We start from the raw sequence: 20,486 nt of genomic DNA, 5'->3' as shown, positions 1-20,486 counted from the left end.
CCGAAGCTTTAGCTGAATCAATTCAAGAGATTCAAGAGAATGTACGACAAAAGCAGAAATAAAGCAACCAAAGGTATGAAGAAGCTAAGGATAAGCATCGTCAGATGGAAGAGTTTCATGAGGGCAAGGCTTATTTGCGGCCTGAGAGGTTTCCTGTTGGGTGCTACCATAAGTTGAAGTAGAAAAAGATTGGTCTATGTCAAGTGCTGAGATGGTTTGGTGACAATGCATATGAAATTGAGTTACCAACTGATTTGTTCATTTCACTCATTTTTAATATAGCAGACCTCTTTGTTTACCATGTGGATCTAGAACCAATAAGAAAGGTTGGACAAGGACAAGCACAAAGGGCCAATAGTTCTAATGAGTTTGAACAAGTAGAGGGTGTAGAAGATGTACAAGTCACCAACACTCGAAATGGGGCATCTTTTAGGTTCTTGGCCAAATGGAAAGGGAAACCATCAATTGAGAACTCTTGGATTAGTGAAGAGGAGTTTATGAAGCTAGATGGAAACATGTGCAAGGCTGCTAAAATTGTTGCTCGCATGGGGTTGAGCTCTTTTTAACCCGGCGGGAATGATGAGGCAAAAAAAATGTGAATGTATTCTGTTTTGCATGTTCTTTTGTAGTAGGATTCCAAATTGTTGTTTTTGGGTAGCTTTGTTAACAGTTTGGGATCAGGGGTATTTTCGTCATTTTATAAGTTGGATTTTTGGCCAGGGGCAGTTGGGTGCATATCTGTTGGGTTTTGGTCCATTGGGTCTTTTTGTAACAAAAGTTATCTTTTGAGGAGGGTTCATTTCAAGTTAGTTTTGTTCTTAAGGAGTTGCTTGTGAGAGGGAAATATTCTAGCATTCTAGTGGCTTATGTGTAAATATTTTAACTGGCTTGTCCAGCAAGCTAGTGAGTCTTGTAAAAGAGAAGGGGGCTGTTTTTGTAGGGGTCTTTTTGGTTCTTTCTCTCTTGTTTGAGCTGTAGCTCAGCCCCACCTAGGGTTTCAAGTATTGGGAGCTTGGGTTTTGAGGAGTCAACCCATTTTTGGCACCTTCCAATCCCTCTATCGCTGCGTGTCCGCGCGGGAGGCCAGCTTGTTGCCATTGTTACTGTAGCGGAACTGTTCCGGGAGGAGTTTTAATTCAGGTTTGGGTCTGAAATCCCTAAACATCCAACTTGTTTGTTGTTTTCAGCTTGATATTTCTTGCGGTTATTGCTGCATACTTGAGGTACTGCATGTAATTTGTCTTTCTGTCCACATCAACCTTTATTTCATTTCTTTTCTTGATGTTTGGTTATGGACTTAAGCTGATTGAAATTGCATCCTATGCCACTCTTGTTCAAGTTGCCTAATGATGCTTCTATCTGTAGCAAGAACAAAGCTTCAATATTCTTTTTGGCATCATGTTGTTGTTGTGTTTACTTTCTATGGCAATCCTTAGACATTGAAATATTTTTGTTGTTCTTTGTTGATCATTAATCTTATACTGCATTGCCTGGCCTTTTTCCTACACAGATACTTGAAGGCATACAGGTCTCCATAAAAAATGTTCATGTTGTATATGTTGATGAGCAAAGTGACTCGGTACTATTTTTTCCTTGTTTTTTTTTTATTCTATATCTTTATTTCTTTTTAGCTTCGAGTGTTTTAAATGCAATTTTCTATCATTTCTGTAACGTCTTGTTCCAAGTGTAGTTTGGTCTGTGGCTATGCTTCTTGTCCTACATCATGAAGAGTAAAGTTTTTCAACATACAAGTACTAGGTTTAGTGAGGAAAGTGAAGAGGTGGGGATAAGGTTTTAGATTGAGTGGCTTGGAACATACTATACACAATCACAGAGTTGTTAGGTGTATGCTACATGAGCAACTATGATGTTATGAACTTATGATGTCATTGGTTTGACTCAATCAATCCAGCAGGTCAGCTGTGCATATCATTTACAACTAGGGGCTATATGGGGTGTTTGTATTTGTTATTATTTTTGTCTTCGTGTTTTTCTTTTTCTAGTGGCTTTTGTTTTAGCCCATGATTCCAACATCTTGAAAATTTAAGTGGTCCTTTTTCCTGGTTAAGGTTGAGAAGGAAACTTTTAATATGAATTGTAATATGTTTTAATCTTCTCAGGATATCTTCCTATGATACAGATTATGCTTCTTACTTTTTTGGATTTTTCCAGGCACGGTCCTTATTTGGCTTAAGGTTTTCCAGTTTGACTATAACGAAGCAGAATTCTGTTGGGTAATCTTTTAACCTTGTCATTTTAGATGTAGCATGTAATTGAGATGAAATTGTCTATATTATTTCTTGAAAACTTTCCACTAAATTGAAGTTATTCACTGGTGGAAGGTGAAACAATGGGAGAGTCCAAATTTAAATAGACAGGAGTCGTCAAAATTTAAGGAGACAGGAGATGGAAATTATTCCAAATAACAAAACTTAATGTCTTGTTTACTTGGACAATGGTATTTGTTTTTTGAAAAGGTAAAATATTGGTTTAGGAGGATTGATTATAATACTTATTAAGTAGGATATCCATAAAAAATACTAATTTAATAGGATGTTAGATGTTCTTCTATTTACTTAGACTAAGAATGTATAGAAAAATTTAGGAGAATAATCAAGTAGAATACTGTGTTATGGATGGAAAAACTGTACCAAAATGAATTAGGACACAATCGATTACCTTGTCCTGCCTTTTTTTTTTAAAGAAAGGATAGGGGCATGGAGTATGGAAGGTGTATATGGGGCTTATATGAACGCACTTGCATAGTTATGGGTATCAGGATGCTAATATTATCTCTACCATGCAAAGAGGATATCTGTCTCTGAGGGTTTAGGATGTAGGTGAGATTGGTTTATTGAGTTGGGAAATGGTATATGGTGAAATGCTGTTAATGGGTGTAAATGTTTAGTAAGTGTATCTTCATCAGTGTCTGGTTGGCTGATTTGTCAACACAAACTTAGATATAAAGAGGGTCAGGAATGGGTTGCAATTAATTGTTTCTGTTCACTTTCACTTCAGAGATAGATGTTCTTCAAGTTTGGTTCATGGTTGGAAAACTTTTAACGGTATTGTAGGGGGAAGTTAATCTGGGCAAGCTAGTGATTTCAAAATTAACTAAGAGCATTCTAAAGAAGAGAATGACCTGCTATAAATGAAAAAAAGGAAAGTTGAAGGTTCTTGACATGAGGATTTCTTCAAGAAGTGCTGATAGTTTGGAGAAGTGTAAACTAAGTATTTGTTTTCTTGGCTCTTTCCCTTGTTTAGCTGAATTGTTCATTGAATTCCCTTTTTAGTAGTTAGCTGTGGAAAAGCCCCAAGATGGTGAGGCCTTCTTAGTCTTTGATAGGGGTGAATGTTGATCATTGATGTGATAGCATTGGTGTAGTCACTCGAAGTGGCTCTTATGAGGGGTCCTTAGGCTCAAGAGTCCCAAGAATAAGTCCTTCGACATAGTTGGTTTTTGAGCACAAAGGATGGTCCACTGTGGTATTGAATGTGTATGTTAATGATATAATGATAATTGGCAATTGACCCTCAAAAAGTATAAGCTCAAAAAGGACTCCTAGCTTTTGAATTTGAAATAAAAGATCTAGGAAGAGAATAGGTTTTGGAAGTTTTCAAATGAGAAAAAAGATGTATAAATGGCTGACCCAGGACATGGAAGTTAAGCTTCAGTGGATTAAGAGAAGTGCAAACTCCTTTGTGGATGCACTTGCGAAACAAGGGGTGGGAAGAGCTAATCTTTATTGTTATTGGGCAATATTGTAATATAAGTTTCATTCTTGATTTTACCCCTCCTCTCTATTGTATTTTCTCCTCTTTTATTAAGTTTTAATAAAATTTCAATTAATTATCCAAAAAAAAGTTCTAGGAAACCTTAAATATTTATTGGCGTAGAGAGAGAGGTGGCAAGATCTAAAAGGGATATTTCATATCTCAATGCAAGTACGCTCTGGATCTTTTATAAGAGAAGTGACCTCCTATCCCTTTGGTGGAGAGCTCTCTGCCTTTCGATGGCTGGATTGAGGTTAGGAGTTTCCACCTCTGGTCAAGATCCACCTTCAAGCTCATTGGGAGCAGCTGCGGTAGTGCGGTGGTCTAGAAAGCATTCATGAGGACATGCTCCACCTCGAGTATTTCCTGTGTGAAGCAGAAAGTCCACAGTATAAGCATCTTCTCTCTCCCATGTTCAATCCTTGTGCATGAGTGGAACATCTGGTTCAACATCCTCATCTCGCCTTAGAAGATGATTGAGTCAAACATGGTGACTTAGGGTAAGCCAGGTCTCTACCCCCAAGATTCCACACGTGATCGGATGAACTGAGAAAGTTCTCAAACTTCATTCAAAATAGCTCTCTTATTGATTATGCTTCAAAGTGCGAATTTTACCTGGTTCAGTATGCAGTTGGATGCAATTTGTAGTAGGCTGGATAGGTTCCTTGTCTCTTTAGATTGGGAGGAGCATTTCCCAATGGTTTCTCAAGAGACGGTTCCCCATTGTACTTACAGATCACTGGCTGCTTGTCTTGGACACAGATAGAGTGAAGTTGTTTAAAGCACCCTTTAGATTTGAGAGGCAGTGGGTTCTTCATCCCGACTTGAAGAAAGAGGTGGCATGGTGGTGGAGGGAACACTCAATAGAGGGATGGGCAGGCTACAAGTTCTCCAAGAAGCTTTAGCATGTATAAAGGAAGTTGAAGGAGTGGAGCAGGTGGAAATTTAAGCCTTTTGGAGAAGAAAAACATAAAATTCTTGAAGGAATCTCTTTGCTGGATTTAAAAGAGACTTTTTGGGCAGTTACATGGAGAAGAGCTGGAAGAAAGGAAGAAATTAAGGGCTGATTGGGAAATGTTAATCTGTTGTGAGGAGATTTATTGCTGGCAGAGATCTAGGGTCTAGTGGATTAAAGAAGGGAATAATAATGCCTCTTTTTTTCCATAAATACACCAATGGAAGAAGAAGAGCCAATTCCATCTTGAAGATTTCGGTGGATGGTCAAGTGGTGGAAGGGCATTGGGCAAATAAGGAAAGAGATTATTGACTTCTTCGAGAAACCTTGTTCTAAAGAGAGAGTTTGGAGAACCTTCTTGATGGAGACACTCTCAGGGATTCTCAAGGCTTGGTTGGAAAGGAGATTTACAGAAGATGAGGTTAAAGAAGCAATGTTCTCTTTGAGTGAGGATAAAGCCCCAGGACCAGATGGTTTCTCTTTGGGCTTCCACCATGAATGCTGGGATCTTATCAGAAATGATTTACTAGAGTTGTTTGAGGACTTCTACATGTCAGCCAAGGTAAATAAGAGGAACAATGTTACTTTTATTAAGCTCATTCCAAAGAAAGAGGGGACTCTGGAGGTTAAGGACTTCAGATCAATTAGCCTTCTGGGGAGTCTCTATAAAACTATAGACAAAGTGTTGGCCAATTGTCTCAAGGAAGTAGTTGGTGAGGTGGTGGCTTATACCCAAGTGCCTTACTAAGAGGGAGACAGTTGACAGTGTCCTTGTAGCTAATGAAGTGGTGCAATTGTAAAGAAAGAGTGGCCACAAGGAGGTGTGGTTTGCAAGCTCGACCTTGAAAAGGCTCATGATAGGGTGGATTGGGGGTGTTTGTGTAATATTTTGAAGCTGAAAGGTTTTGGTGACAGGTGGATTAGATGCATGAAGAGCTGTATTCAATCGGCTTGGTTTTCTAATCTTATTAATGGTTCTTCCCATGGCTTCTTCTTCAAAGCTTCTAGAGGAAGTAGACAAGGCTGTCTTCTCTCTCCATTGCTTTTCACATTCTTTTATGGAGAAAGTTGTCATCTCCAATCTTATTCAGGGTTTCAAAGTGGGAATAGAGGAAATCCATGTGACTCATTTACAGTATGCTATTTTTCTTGAGGCTAAGAAGGACTATCTTATTAGTTTGGAATGATTTTAAATTGTTTTGAGGTGGGTACTGGCCTCAAATGCAATAGCATCACTGGCATCACTGTCCCTCTGGAGCTTCTAGAAGAGTTAAGAAGTCTGGACTGTACAGAGAACTGGCCTATAAAGTGTTTGTGTTTGCCCCTGGGTGGAAACCTCAGATCTTCCAACTTTTGGGACCCAATCACCCAATTACTGAAAGTTGTGAAAGGAGACTTGATTCTTTAATGATGTTTCTTTGTGTTTGGCATACTTACACAAGTCCATTGCAATGTTTAAATTATGGACATACTGATAAAACATGTTTAAATTATGGACAGTGCTGTTCCCAGTACTAAGAAGAAAGAGCTTTGGTGTTCAGGTTGTAAAAGATTGTTTTTTAGTTCTGTTTTATCTGTCCTTGAACTTAAATGATGACTTTATTCCAGTTTTTAGTTAGAAATTAAATTTGAGCTTCATTTTTCAGGTTATCAGGTGTGAAACTTAGAGGTGGCCAAGTGAACAAGATTGTGGAGATCTCAAGTTTGGGGATCTATTGTAGCACTTCTCTGGGAACTCTGAACATTGATAATGATAATGGCAATGACTCCCAATTCTGTAATGCGAGATTTGAATGTGGCTTAAGTGATTATATAGTTGTACCATTTGGTGTTGCTGTATCTCTTGTGGTATGCACTTCTGATCTGTTTTTGTTTTTATCTATAACAACCTAAATTTTATTGATTTATAATTACATAATGAGTACAATAATGCCATTGCCAGATTGTGCCTGGTACTCCTGTTTTTTGTAGGCTAGCCAGCTACTACCCTCCAATTCTTCTTTGTATTTAAATCAGGGTTAATTACTTAAATATACCCTTTAGTTTTATTAAACTACTTAAATATACCCCATGGTTTCCAAAACAACTTAAATATGTCTCATGGGTTGATACCATTTGACACAAAGAGGTTCTCCATTAAAATGTGTTGGGTCATCTTATATTTTACTAGTATTCCAGCTTTTCCCCACAAGTGGGTTCAAATCCAAAGCTGTGTTGCACATTCTTTTTTGGTATTTTAAATAGGGGTTCCTCTGTGCAGTTTTTGATATTGTAAATAGGCGTCAAATCCAAAGCTGTATTTGCATGTTCTATTTCATTTATTTGAAGCCTCATATTGATATTCAGAGTGTTGAAGATTAGTCAATTTTGTGTTGTTTTAAGAGTAGATGTTTTATGTTAGTTGTTAGATAGGAAGTGGGGTCCACAACAGTTATGTGTCCAAATTTTATTGTTTATTTGAGTCTTTTATATGCTGTTTTATGTTTTGCCGCCCTATTAGGGCATGATAGTCTTTGTACTCCTCTTATATTTTTAATATAAATATTAAGTGAAGGGGGCGGCCAGATTTTTGCTCTCTTTCTTTTCAAGACCTCTTCTTCTTCTTCCCTCTTCCTTCTCTTTTCAAGAAACTACTTTTTTTTTTCTTTTTTATTTTTGAATTCAGCAGATTTCTACTTGGTATCAGAGCTTTGGCTAGGATTCTTGAAGCATTCTCATGCAACTCTAGATCAGCCGACTGCATGAAGTAATAAAGGGCTGATTGATCTGCTATAGATTGCCTAGTTCTTGGATTTTTTGGTGGGATCTAGTCATTAGGAAGGTGATATTCGATTTGGCATCAAAGCCTAATTTTGCTAATCCAGGAAGGATCTTATCACAGGAGGGATCAGACCCCTGAAAGTTTCACAGGAGGGATCTTATCACAGTACAACACTTCTAAAAGAGCACCTAATTTTGCTAATCCATCTGCAAGAGCGTTAAAATCCCTTGTAATCCAGCACAGATGAACATTTGTCTTTTCCAGTAGGTTCCTTGCTTCTGTCAGAAAATGACTGAGTCTCCACGGCCCATTTTCATCCCTTAAAACTCCTCCAACACCAGCAGTTCCAGGGTTGCCTGAGGCACTTGCATCGAAACATAGGGTCCAATTTCCTCCTCTCCTATGTGAGGGGCCACTTTTGATGGGGAAGAGGGGTGAAGGGGGGGAGGAGAAAAGGAAAAAAGCCAGCATCCCTGTTTAGGTCGTTTATAGAGACTCCTTTAAACTTGTCTGAGCTGGAAGCCCACTGATTACATTTAAAGGTATTGTGAGAGATCAGATCACTCTTCGTCTAGGAAACTGCTAGAGTAGTATTGCCCCACCACAGATCAGTCCAGATTTTTATTTTAGTACCATTACCCACTTTAAACCTTATGAAAGGAAAGAATTTGTTAGAGGTTGAGATGATACCTTTCCAAGGGCTTAATGAAGTTACACGGTTTGAATGAAGGGTGCAATCCCAACGATTGATGTCCAACCTGTACTTGTGATGACAGCTGCCCAAAGAGAGTTTGTTTCTTTAGGAAATCTCCAGTCATTTTCCAAGTAGAGAAGTGTTCTTCTCTCAGGTGACCAATTTCCAACCCTCCCGCCTCTTTTGATTTGCAAGTCTGGGCCCACCTCACTAGATTACTTCTTTTCTCCCTTCCACCATCCCATAGGAAGTCTCTTTGAAGTTTCTCTATCTGTGTTCTGATTTTGATAGGTAATATCGTTTCCAAGTGGCTAATGTCTTTTTCGCATTTTTCCAACATTGGCTCCCAAAAACTTTGACTTTTTGGGTTCCCACCCAAAGGTAAGCCTAAATAGGTTAGGGGAAGGTTTTCCACTCAATAGTTCAGAATATCCTTGAACCTATCCACAAGAGCTTCTTCAACTGAATTGATTGTCACTATGCTACTCTTTGTGAAGTTAACCCTTAGCTTGATGACTTGTTCAAAACAATTTAGAACCCTTTTCACATTTGTTATGTTTTCCAGATCGGCTGGCTTCTAGGAAAAGAATTATATCATCTGCAAATTGGAGGTGGGAAATGTTAAGTGCACCTCTTCAAAGCCTTTTATTAAATTCAGATATTTTGCTTTGTCTACAAGCTGACTAAATACATCCATCACCAGAGTGAAAAGAAAGGGAGAGAGGGGGCATCCCTGCCGAAGACATCTGCTTACCTTTAAATAACATTTCGACTCTGTCTCTCCATTCAGTAGAATTGAAAACCAGGTTGAGCTTATGCATTCTTTTAATCCACTGCAACCATTTAACTCCAAAACCCCTCAGTTTCAAGACTTGGAAGAGGTAATCCCAATCTACTTTGTCATACACCTTTTCAAGGTCTAGTTTTACAAGTAGACCCGACCTGCCACTCTTCCTTCTCTCTTCAACACTTTCATTTGCTATTAGGATACTGTCCACAATTTGTCGATCTTTCACAAAAGCAAACCGATTAGGAGAAACCAAATCTCCTAGGATTTCTCTGGTCCTTTTTGCCAACACCTTTGCCAAAATTTTATATACACTCCCTACTTAACTTATGGGCCTGAAGTCCTTTACTTCCAAGACACCTTTTTTTGGAATGAGACAAATGAAAGTTGAGTTTTTACCTTTGTTTACAACAGCCGAGTGAAACTCCTTAAAAACCTCCAAAAGATCTTCTTTTATTATGTCACAACAGGTCTGAAAAAAGAAGATAGGAAAACCATCTGGCCCGGGGGCTCTGTCTCCATCCATGTCAAAAATTGCTTCCCTTGTTCCTGAAATTCACTTTCTAGCCAATTCCTCTTTTCTTCTGTTAGGGTCGGCCCATCCCAGCTTCTCAGAGTTAGATTTCTGAAACTTCCTTGGAATAGAGCTTTTTAAAGTGGTTAAGAAAAGTCTCTGCTAACTCCTCCGCATCTTCTACCTCCCTTTGGTTAACTTTAATTCTTGAGATGTAGTTTTTCCTACGCCTTCCTGAGGCGTGATTGTGGAAGAATTTTGAGTTATTGTCACCTTCCTTTAACCATTTGATCCTAGACCTTTGTCTCCAAAAGATTTCCTCCCTTCTAACAACGTTCTCCCAGGAGTTTCTCAAGGCTTCTCTTCTCCTCTTTCCTTCTCCATCCAAGGTACCTACTTAATCCTTTTGGTCTAGATTCTTGAGCTCCAAGAGGATAGTACTTTTTTCCTCTACAAAAGATTTGAATTCTTTTTTCCCCCAGATTTTCATCTTTCTTTTTAGGTATTTCAGCTTTTGTTGAAATCTGTATCCAGCCCAACCCTCTACTTTGTATTCCTCTCAACAGGATCGTACTTTCTTGTTAAAGTCCTTGTGCAAGGTCCACATTTTTTCCATCCTAAATGGGGATTTTACTTTCAGAACCTTGTCTGTCCGCAGGGCTATAGGCCAATGGTCTGAAGGGGTCTAATTTCTTGGATGAGATCTAGAGTCGGACCATGATGACGTGGCATATACATATATATACTACGGGTCATATAAATACTATATATAATATATTTTACAACTTTTAATGTACTTAAATATGTGGATTGATGGTAAGCTTCTCAAATTTGAAAACAAATGACTAGGGTTCAAGCCTTTTGACTTACATTTTCTTTAAAATACATGCATAATAATGTAATATGTATAATAATTAATAAATAATCGTTAATTAGCATAAGTAAAGAGGTGGGTTAGTGGTAATTAAGTAATCTGTGAAAATAAGAGGTCTTGGGCTCAGATCTTATTAACAACATTTTAAAATTTCACTTATATATGGACCCGGGCGGTTTCATGAAATTGGGACCGGTTCACCAGTTTTCCGGTTCAACCGGCTGGTCATCCAGTTTTCAGTGGGCTTTGAGCAAGTCCTGTTATTGGGGCATGACCGAACCAGTCAAGGCCCCGGGTCACGGTTCAACCGGCTAGTACGGTCCAGTTCTCTAAACACTGGTTATTCGAGGGTGCTGCCTTATTGTTAATCATACCTATATTTCGAGCTTAAGAAAAATCTTTTTGAGGTGATCTCCATTGTCTATTACCTACATGCCTCTTAGTAGAGGTTGCAGCCATTTCTCCCTCCACTTCCTCATAATGTTATTAACAAGGATTAAAATTTTGTCATGTATCGGGACGTAACAGCTGATACGTATCGTATCGGTGACCCTTCGATACACCCCTATACATAGTGTTTCGGGGTCCCACCTATTTCAGGAGGTAGGTGGGCCTTAAACTGATCCCCTTGAACCAGTTTGAGAGAAAAAAACTAAAAGGCTGTTTGGAAAGTCTTTTTGGGAAGAGCTTCTAGTAGCTTTGACAGTCAAAAGACACATTTAGCTTTTGCATTAAGATCTGAGCAGCTTGAAGCCCGGTTGGTTAAGGTGTGTCTTTCCGCATGAAGATGATTAGAAAAAAAAACACAATAGCTCCATTTGGAGCTTCCTGAAAATCGCCCGTTTTGGGATTCTTGCGTCTTTTCAACGCGTTGGCTTTTGGTGGCTAGATGTACCGTGAACCAATGGGAAAAGACCGAATAGCGGTCTTTCGAGCTTGTAAATTGCCGATAGACCGCGCGGAAAAACGCGTTAAACAGGGAGTAAAAAAAGGAAGGCAAGCTTCTATTACAGACTGATACGCCCCATCCAACATATCGGCCTGTATTGATATTTTGGACCTTAGTTATTAAAGGAGAATGATGAGTAGGATTTAAATGATTATGTCCAATATGCTACCTTTATTGAGATGTACTTGATTAAAGCCTCCATTTATCTTGCTCTTTGAAGGTTCTTGTGTTCCTCTTCTCCTAAACTGTCCAAATACTCTTGTTCGGTCTTTCTTTTATGTATTATTTAAGGCTTCTTTGTTGGTTGTACTCCAATGTAAGGAGATACTAACTAAATGGCCAAAATTGATAAGCAGCAAGAAAGATAAGATCTTTTGGCGCATCACTCCTTTTGCAGTCTGTTGGGCTATTTGGAGAGAATGGAACAGGTGGATCTTTGAACCAAGTTTAGTGAAAGTCAATGGCATATCGACCATCAGTTACTGATTGGGACCTTTTTTTTTTATCAGTGAACATGTATTTTATTAAATTTCAGATTGTAAACAGTTTATACAACTTGGTGATGGGACTGTTGATCCCTTTAATCACTCTATTCTATCCCTCATTACAGTGCAGCCCAAAATAGTTGCTGTCTCAATGCTCCCTGTTTTGCTAAAACATCAGCTAGCCCATTTGCAGTTCTTCAGACCCATTTAAATTCAGCCTCAACCTCCTTTGCAATCTTTTCCACTTCCCTGTTCACATGTTTAAACGTCCACAAGGTATGGCTGCTGTTTGCTGCCCAGGAAATTACTACTTTTGAGTCCCCTTCCACCTCTACATTTCTGTATTCTAATTGTTCGGCCAACTTTAACCCTTGTAATAATGCCAAAAGTTCAGCCATCAGTGAGTTTCCGGTGCCAATCGGTCCTGAGAACATACCCAATATCCTCCTTTCAGAATTTCTGAATACTCCTCCTACTCTTGAAATGCCTGGATCTCCAAAGGAGCTCCTATCAAAATTCGGTTTCACTTTATTGCCTTCTGGTGGTTTCCACTCCAGCCTTACTTTACTTTATCTCTTACTCTCGAGGACTGTGCTACTTAAGACCAGGTTATTAGAATGTATGTGACTGAGAAAACTTGAAAGCTATCCAAGGGTTTTACCCAATGAGCTACTTTCACTTTAATGCTATCAATCACTTCCTCTACTGTTATGCTTTTTTTCGGGAAAATCTTGTTATTCCTCTCTTCCCATATTACCCAACAAATTGCTGCCTTTGTTGCTTTCCACATTACCATCCCTTTTTTCTTCCATTGTCTCAAGAAGTCACGGTTGAAGAGTCTTGCCACATCTTGAAGGGGAACCTACCTGCAGCCAAAGAGAGTACAAAAGAATTCCCAAATTTGGAGCACAAAAGAAAAACAGATATCAATAAATGAGGTAGGGTTTCACCACTCTGCAGTATATTGCAAGTGTTTACCTTACCAGGGAATATTTCCCAACAGAAGACTTGAATCTTCGGGGGAACAGGCTTGCACCAAATTTCTTTCACAGGGAAATCCCCACCTAGGGGGTTGGGGGAAGCAAATATTCTGAAGAAAGAAGAGCAAGAAAAGATACTGCCTGGAGAGCTTACCCAGATTCTAGAATCATCCAGCGAAGGGTCCAAGTGGACTTGCCCAAGTTCCAGTTCACACCATTTGGACACGGTGTTCCCAACATGAATATAGCTTCTCCCTTGAGGTTAGATAGCACAAAGAGATCAGGAAATTGGTCTTTATGTGGGGTTTCCCCTACCCATACATCTTCCCAAAACAGAATTTTATTACCTTGTCCCACATTGAACTGGATGGAATTGAGGAAAGTAGGGTAGATTTCATGAATTGCTTTCCAAGGAGAAGCCGAAGAACTGTGAGAGGAAATTTTTGCATCCCAGCCATATCCATCCACCCCTTGAATGCTCTCAATCACTTTGTGCCGTAGTCTGTCGCTCTCAAAGGGAAGACTCCAAAGCCATTTACCTAGTAGAGCTGTGTTCCTTAATAGGATGTTCCCAATTCCTAAACCCCCTTGTTCCTTAGGTTTTCTAACCTGCTCTCACTTGATCAAATGTTCCTTAGGGAGAGATTGTCGATACTTCAGAATTTTGTAATGGGTAACTTAATACTTCAGAGCTTCTGAAGTGTTCTCTTTTTACTAAAAACATTTCTGAAGTTTTAGTGGAGTGGTGCAACATGGGGACTTTCCAGGAGGTCACCCATCCTAGTGCTACTCATGCCCAATTATCCTTTACTTTTAGGGTTCTGATAGGATCTTTGATCATTAATTTATTAAAATTTATCTTATCAGAATACTTAGTTATTTTTAAAGGAAAAGTTTCATGATTTCTTTCAAACATGGTTCCTAGTAGAATGATGACATGCCATTGTTATTCACGGCAATATGATACATTGAATAAAGTTGACATTGCCATTATTACTCCACTCTTTATTATTTTTTTTTTATTTCATTTTTTGGTAGATTCTCTTTTCTTATTTCTGAATTTGCTTACATTTTTTGATAGGTAATGGTTCAATTTTATTAAAAGCAGTAAATACGTGCAAAGATTACATAGACTTTTTGCAGATAGCAGATTTTACTTCCTTTAAAATTTAATTTGTGATTGAGACCAAAAACTGAGCTCTATCCATCCTCTGTTTATCTAAAGCATCAGGCATACAATTTACTGATCTTTGAACCCATTTACTTTAAATTTGAACATTCCTAGTTGGTCACATAAATTGCTTTATTTCATTTCTTTAGGACTAAAATGCTGTTTCATTTTTCATTAGCTATCTACTAAGCACTTTAGAATCACCTTCAATGATTGTCTTTCTATATTTAATTCTCTCGACTGCTGAACATCCAGTATACCAGCCATAATTTCTGAATTTGCTTTTACATTTCTTAAACATTCATCTGTATGATAAAATGTTAAGCTATTTCATGAATTTGTTTCTGTGATATAGGTAAACAGATCTGGGAAGGTTGAGAATGGCATACCACAATATTCTGTTAGGGCTGAAATAAATGCTCTGGTTAGTCCTTTTCGCATTGTGCTGTCAATTTTTAAGTTAATTTAATTTATAGTTAGTATTTAGTTGGTTGGCCCTGTTATATATTACGTAACCTTTTTGTGTACTGTGGAAAATTATTAGGTGATGTCAATGAATGAGGTTCAGATGCAGCGAATCTTAATTGTTTGGGATTATTTATGCATCTGTCAGTTGAGAAAGAAGTAAGTGATGATAATTCCTAATGTTTGTTTCTACCTTTCCTCCCCCCTCACCTTTTGCTAGTGCAATATTTATCACCATTTTGATTAATCCATCAACCATTTTATGCACCACAAAATTTGTGTTTGAATAATATCGTTTTAGTTATTTTCTCACTTTTACAAATATAAATCGGTCTATTAGTTGGCTTTGTACTAAACATTTTGCATGCTGAAATCATTTTATCTATGGTCGTGTATGATCCTAGGAGTGTGAAATCATTTTAGTAACTAGAAATTGATAGACCTAGTATTCCATGGTCACCCACCACAGCATATTCTAAAGTTAATTTTTTTTTTTGGTGTTAAAGTTAAATTTCAATTGGTGTACCAGTGTTTTAAAAGGCGTGGGAGGCATACGCCTCCGCTTCAACAAGACCCCCCTTTCAACTAATGTTATGCATCTTCATTCTTCTTAATATAAAAGTTTTTTATTAAAAATAATGAAAAAATGAGATCCCCCTTCCTTCTCCTAACCCTCCTCTTAAGGAGGCTTATACCTCTTTGTGTTTGGGAGGCTTACGCCTCTTGCGTTCTGAACTATGCCTCACACCTCTAGGTAGTGGAACGCCTTGCATCACGCCTCCACGTTTTAAAACATTGTGGTGTACTTTGGAAAATCTAAGGAATTTAGATATTTGAAATCACTTCGCTATTTTTATTAAGATATTTGGGAAATCTAACGAAATTAGGAAAAATTACTAAAATCATGGAATTTGTTGATGAAACATTCTAGATTGTTAGAAGTATAATTACACATTTAAGACGTAAAAAAGCATAGAAATAATTGTATATATCAAACAAGAGTATCTCTCTGTTTCCCTTTAAGCCTTTTAGTCTTCTCGTCTGTAGTATGTCGTTCACTTTCCATTTTGACTTCTTTTTTTTTTTCTTACTATATATTTTGATTAAGTTAAGAGTCTCTTTTATGGCTGTCTTTTTTTTCTTTTTGATAATTTTAACAAAATATGGGAAGTTTTGATAATGTTCTAAAATTTTAAATTTCATATATTTAATTTGTCATGGCATTGAACACAATGGAATGGTGAAACAGGATTCATGCAACATATAGTAGGGACAAGGCTTAAATGATGATGATGATGTTTAATTTTTCAATGAAATTCAAAATATCCTTGATATATTGACAATGCATTAGAGATATTTAGAAAAAGGATCCTTGGAATATTTCATACCACTCCCTAATGAAATGGACAGATTTCTGGAATATGTCACCAAACATTACCAATATTACAAACCATGGTTTCATTTGGGTGGAGTTTATATTTAATATAAATGAAAGTGTAACCAGTTATTGAAAATTATCTATGTTTTATTTTGGCAAAAAGAGGTGACAGTGAGAAAATAATATTGGTACTTCATAGAAGTCAAGGGATGATATTGAGTGGTTATTTTCTTTAGTGCACGAACAAATTGGTCATATTGTACTGGAGAGTTCCAGCCTATTTGCCTCTGCTTCTACAATGTTGGTCAGTAAATTTTTTAGAAGTGAGGGATGCAATTTAATGGAGGATGGCACCTTTGCAAGATTATGGCATTTGGAAGGAAAGAAACCATAGAATTTTTGAAGATCAATTTTGTTCTTTTCATAGGGTTTGTAAAGGGTAAATGTTCCTTTCTAGTGGCTGCTCTTAACCAACAATAACTTTAAGTGCATGAGCAAATCTGATTTTCACATCCAGTGGGATGAGGAATTAGTGCAACATTAAGGGCTGTTTGAAAGGGCTCTAACTTTGACTGAGCTGCTTCACTGAGCCTCTTTGAAGAAGATACTGAAACTAGCTTCACTAGAAAGTCGGTTACTTGGCTGAATGAAAGCATATTGGGGCATTCCAGGTTTTTCACCAAACATAGTTTGTGGGGTGTACTTTACCAAGCCAGAAGCTGCTGCGTGGAAGCCCTCCCAAACGGGCACTAAGAGTTAATATTAATTTGGTGTTGTTTTCTTTTTCTAGTTTCTCTATAAAGTTTCTCCTATGAAAAAAGATTTATCACCCTTCTCTCTTGTTGCTTATTTTATACTTTTAATAACAATAAAGTTTTCTTTGTTACTGATCTGGAGAAGCAAATCATCATTGTGTCTAGGTTGTGTATTGCATATCTGTCCAGTTAATATCTGTATTAAGTTTCCCAAATACAGCATATCCTGATAAACCTTAATATCTGTACTCTAATGCCACAGATATGGGCGTTACTGGCCTTGGTGTAGTCCTTTATCAAGGAAATTAAAGGGGTGGCAAAAGCTGTGGTGGCATTATGCACAAGAATCTGTATTGTCAGATGTTCGTAGCAGGTTGAGGAAGACATCTTGGAGATACTTTGGTTGGCGGATGTAAGTCCCTATTTTGCTTTATTTTCAAATAATAGTTGATTGGTATGTTTTCTTTTCCTATTTGCAAATAATAAGCTTATTTCGTTTGTGCCATTTAGTAAAGTATGACTTTTGAATCAAGGGTTAAAATTTTGGTTTGGTAGAAATGTTAGATCCTAATATAGGAAATATGTCAGAAATGGCATATGGAAATATTGTAAAATTAAAATATGGTGGAAACATTGTGATATATGCAAAAACATACATTGGTATTTTATGAAATAACAAAATAAAAATATATTTTTTATTATTATTTTGTTCAAAATCATCATACAAAGCCAAGAAACAAAGGTTTAATGGACAAAATAATACATTGCAAAGTTGTCTTTTAGACTTTATGAGTATAGTTGTCAAGGCGTCTAGGTGATTCTGGGCAACAATGGGGCACTTAATCGCCTAGGTGATAAGAATTTCATTAAATTAAAAATTAAGGTTGTGTTTGGATAAGCTTTTTTAAGTAAGTTTGTGCTTTGCAACAAGTAGATTCCTTGAAAGAAAGTGTAAATCTACAACAAAAAGCTCAAAGTCATTCTGATTACTTCATGCTTCTGCTACGCACCTTGGTTGAGCCTCTCAAAGAACCATTCAACCTAAAAGCTTAAGCTGTTAGGTGAGGTTCTTGAACAGTTTTTTATTCTCTAATGTGCCCCCTCATGTGAAAGCCCGTTGGGCTTGAAGCGTGGACAAGCATAGACCCACCCATACCTTGTGCTGAAATTTAAGTAATTATAATAGGGTGGCAAGGATTGATCACTGGGCCACTTGGTCAAAAAGGCTTTGATACCATCTCAAAGAAGCATTCAACCTAAAAGCTTAAGCTGTTAGGTGAGGTCCTTGAATAGGTTTTTATTCTTGAACAGGACCAATATGCTTTTCACAAAATGCAGTAAGGTGCAAATTTATGTGGCATTACCAAGTGTGTTATAAGCACAACAAGGCATGCACTTGTTCATAGTTTTCAAGGCGCCCAGGTGAGGCTAGGCGACCAAGGGGCGCCCAGGCCTCGCCTAGGCGATGAAATCAGAAAATAGTAGGCCTATGTGTTTCTACCCTTCATGAGCTAGTTACTTGGTTTTTTACATTAACCTACAAACCTCTAAACTAAATTTTCTACTTATGATTCTTGTAGGCTTAAAGCATGCAACACAGAATATTAGAAATAGAAATTCGGACTTAAAAAGAAGAACTGTAGCCCGTGTTTGACCAAGAAAAGAAAAAGAACTTAAGGAGAAAACAGGGAGTCAGAGCCCTGTTTTAGACCAAAAAAAGAAAAAAAAAACAAGGGGCTCCACTGCTGTTTTAGACCAAGAAAAACAAGGAGGCGGAACCCTTATTCCAGGTTACCATTGAGGAGGACAAAAGTGCAGGTAAAAGGGTGAAAAGTTTGCAGGAAAATGAAGAAGAAACGAAGGGGGTGGAGCCCCTGTTTGATTCCAAAAAAAAAAAAAATTTCATGCAAAAAACATATGGAAAAGACAAAAACAGGAAGAACCAACAAAAAGGAAGAAAAAAAAAGGTTGAAAACAAAGAGGGTAGGAGGAAGAATAGGCGGGCTGAAAACTGAGAAGAAGATGATTCATTTGACTACCTGGCATATTCGAAATTGTTTAGACTTCTAGTTGGTTATGCAGCGTTGCAGCAACAGTTGGAGTTGGACTGTGTGTGAAACATACCTGACCGGACAGCTCTCCCTCTTCTATTCAGTTCTGCCATGAAAATGAAACCATAAAAAGATGGCACTCTTCTTCTAATAAAAAGAGTGATAATGTGTGATAGGTTCTATTGTAATAACAAAAACTATTTGCAGCAAAAGAAAAGTAAAAAACAATATAAAAATATTAAAGGATCAATGTATTAATGTGTCTTGCATCTAGTCTAGGTGTGTGCCTTGGAGTTAAGCGCCCACCTAGTCGCCTAGGCGTGCGCCTTATACAAACTTTGCATGGCGTTTGGGCGAGGTGAAGTTTGAAAACCGCCTAGTCGCCTTGACAACTATGCACTTGGTAAAATTTGTGACAGAGAAAAATATGTCAGATGGCAAAAACATCACAAAATATATGCCAGGTGGAAAAATTTGTGACATGAAATAATATGCTATGAGGTAAAATTTGTGGCACATGGCAAAAATATATGCCATATGGCAAAAATTGTGATACATGACAAAATATACACCTTGTGGAAATCTTCCGTTTGAAAGTGCTAGGACTCCCATTTCTTCTATGGTCCCATGAAAACTTAAAGAAAATTGCAGCTCTGTGCAGAGGAGTCCTGGAAGATGCAACCAATCTCAGTGCAGCACCTTTGAAAGTGAGAGGGGTTAAACTAGAAACAATACTGAGAATGGTGAAGCTGGACATGGTGGTATGATTGCTGTCATCGGTGGAGGAGAGACTATGGGGAAGCTTGTGGGAGGTAGAAGACAATGGCGTGGCAAGGTCAAGGAAGGAAAGTGTGAAGAAGTCTAACCATTGTTGCAAAGAAAAGGTAATTGCTTAGGCTATGCATTCAAAAGAGTTTGGCCAGATTTCTAAAGAGGGATTAGAATTTGGGCCTTTCATTCTTGATCGTGGGGTTACTAAAAGATCCTACGCTGAGGTGGGTGGCAGTTATGGGGCGACAATAGGGGAAACAATTTGAAAATGTGCCAAAAATCAACCTGGGGGTTAAACTGATTGAACCAGACAGCCCAACCCCAACTTATATCTTAACTGGGTCATGTGACCTAAAAAATCAGGTGAGCAACCTGGCCCAAAGGTTGGGGGACGGTTGTGGGGGTCTATCATCGTCCAAATCGACCCCTGCAACCTCCTCTAATGCTGTGGTTTCGAAAAACCTTCTTAGACTCCTAAAGCTCCCGGAGGCTTTGGTAAAGGAGTCGCTTGTACAGATATATAAGTTGCTAGCATACATGAGTTGGAAGACAATGGTTGGGAACTTGGAATTTTGGCAAGGGCTACAGCTGCCTCTCCTTGGAAAACCATATATAAGTTGCTTCTAGTCTTCTCCCCTTGGATCAGGTATGGTCTTAACTCCGGTAATAGAATAAAATTTTGGGAACAACTTTGGGTTGGGGACTCGATGGACCAATTTCCCTCATTGTATGCTCTATCAGATTTGAAGAATGAACCCATATCATCCTTCTTAAGCCCTTCAGACTCTCCTTTTGGTTTTGAGTGGAACCTAGGTCTGAGAAGGGCAATTAGGGATACAGATTTGGGCCACATCATGTCTTTGTTAGCCATCCTTGAAAATGTTTTCTTGGACCCGAATAAGGAGGATACCAGATTTTGGGTTCCTTCCACATCAGGTGTTTTCTCTTGTGCTTCGTTTTTTGAGACATTAACTCAGCCTTCTGATCCTATTGGGTTGTCTTTCCTGGTTAAAGAAATTTGGAGTAAGCCCATTCCTCCTCGGGTTGGTAGTTTTTGTTGGGAAACTTTCTTGGAAAGAATTAACACAAATGACCTACTTCAGAAAAAGTGACCCAATTCTT

General features: G+C 38.1%; 1 protein-coding gene across 2 annotated transcripts in view; it reads left to right on the top strand.

Annotated features, from left to right (window-relative positions):
• LOC148845850 (vacuolar protein sorting-associated protein, putative (DUF1162)) overlaps positions 1-20,486 on the top strand; it is a 167,027-nt gene that overhangs the window by 17,972 nt on the left and 128,569 nt on the right. For both annotated transcript variants that reach the window (XR_016102214.1, XM_088954901.1), the window contains 6 exons: positions 1,511-1,579; positions 2,173-2,234; positions 6,376-6,577; positions 14,300-14,368; positions 14,489-14,568; positions 16,805-16,954. Coding sequence is in view for 1 of the 2 variants with exons in the window: in XM_088954901.1 (XP_088811027.1) it covers positions 1,511-1,579; positions 2,173-2,234; positions 6,376-6,577; positions 14,300-14,368; positions 14,489-14,568; positions 16,805-16,954 (632 nt within the window). In the remaining variant the exon portion in view is untranslated. The remainder of the gene's footprint in view (positions 1-1,510; positions 1,580-2,172; positions 2,235-6,375; positions 6,578-14,299; positions 14,369-14,488; positions 14,569-16,804; positions 16,955-20,486) is intronic.

This window comes from Nelumbo lutea, chromosome 7 (genome assembly GCF_056320005.1).
Source record: "Nelumbo lutea isolate HS-2025 chromosome 7, American lotus-T2T, whole genome shotgun sequence".
Classification (NCBI taxonomy): domain Eukaryota; kingdom Viridiplantae; phylum Streptophyta; class Magnoliopsida; order Proteales; family Nelumbonaceae; genus Nelumbo; species Nelumbo lutea.
Note: the sequence above shows the minus strand (reverse complement) of the source record. Positions and strands in the feature narration are given on the sequence as shown.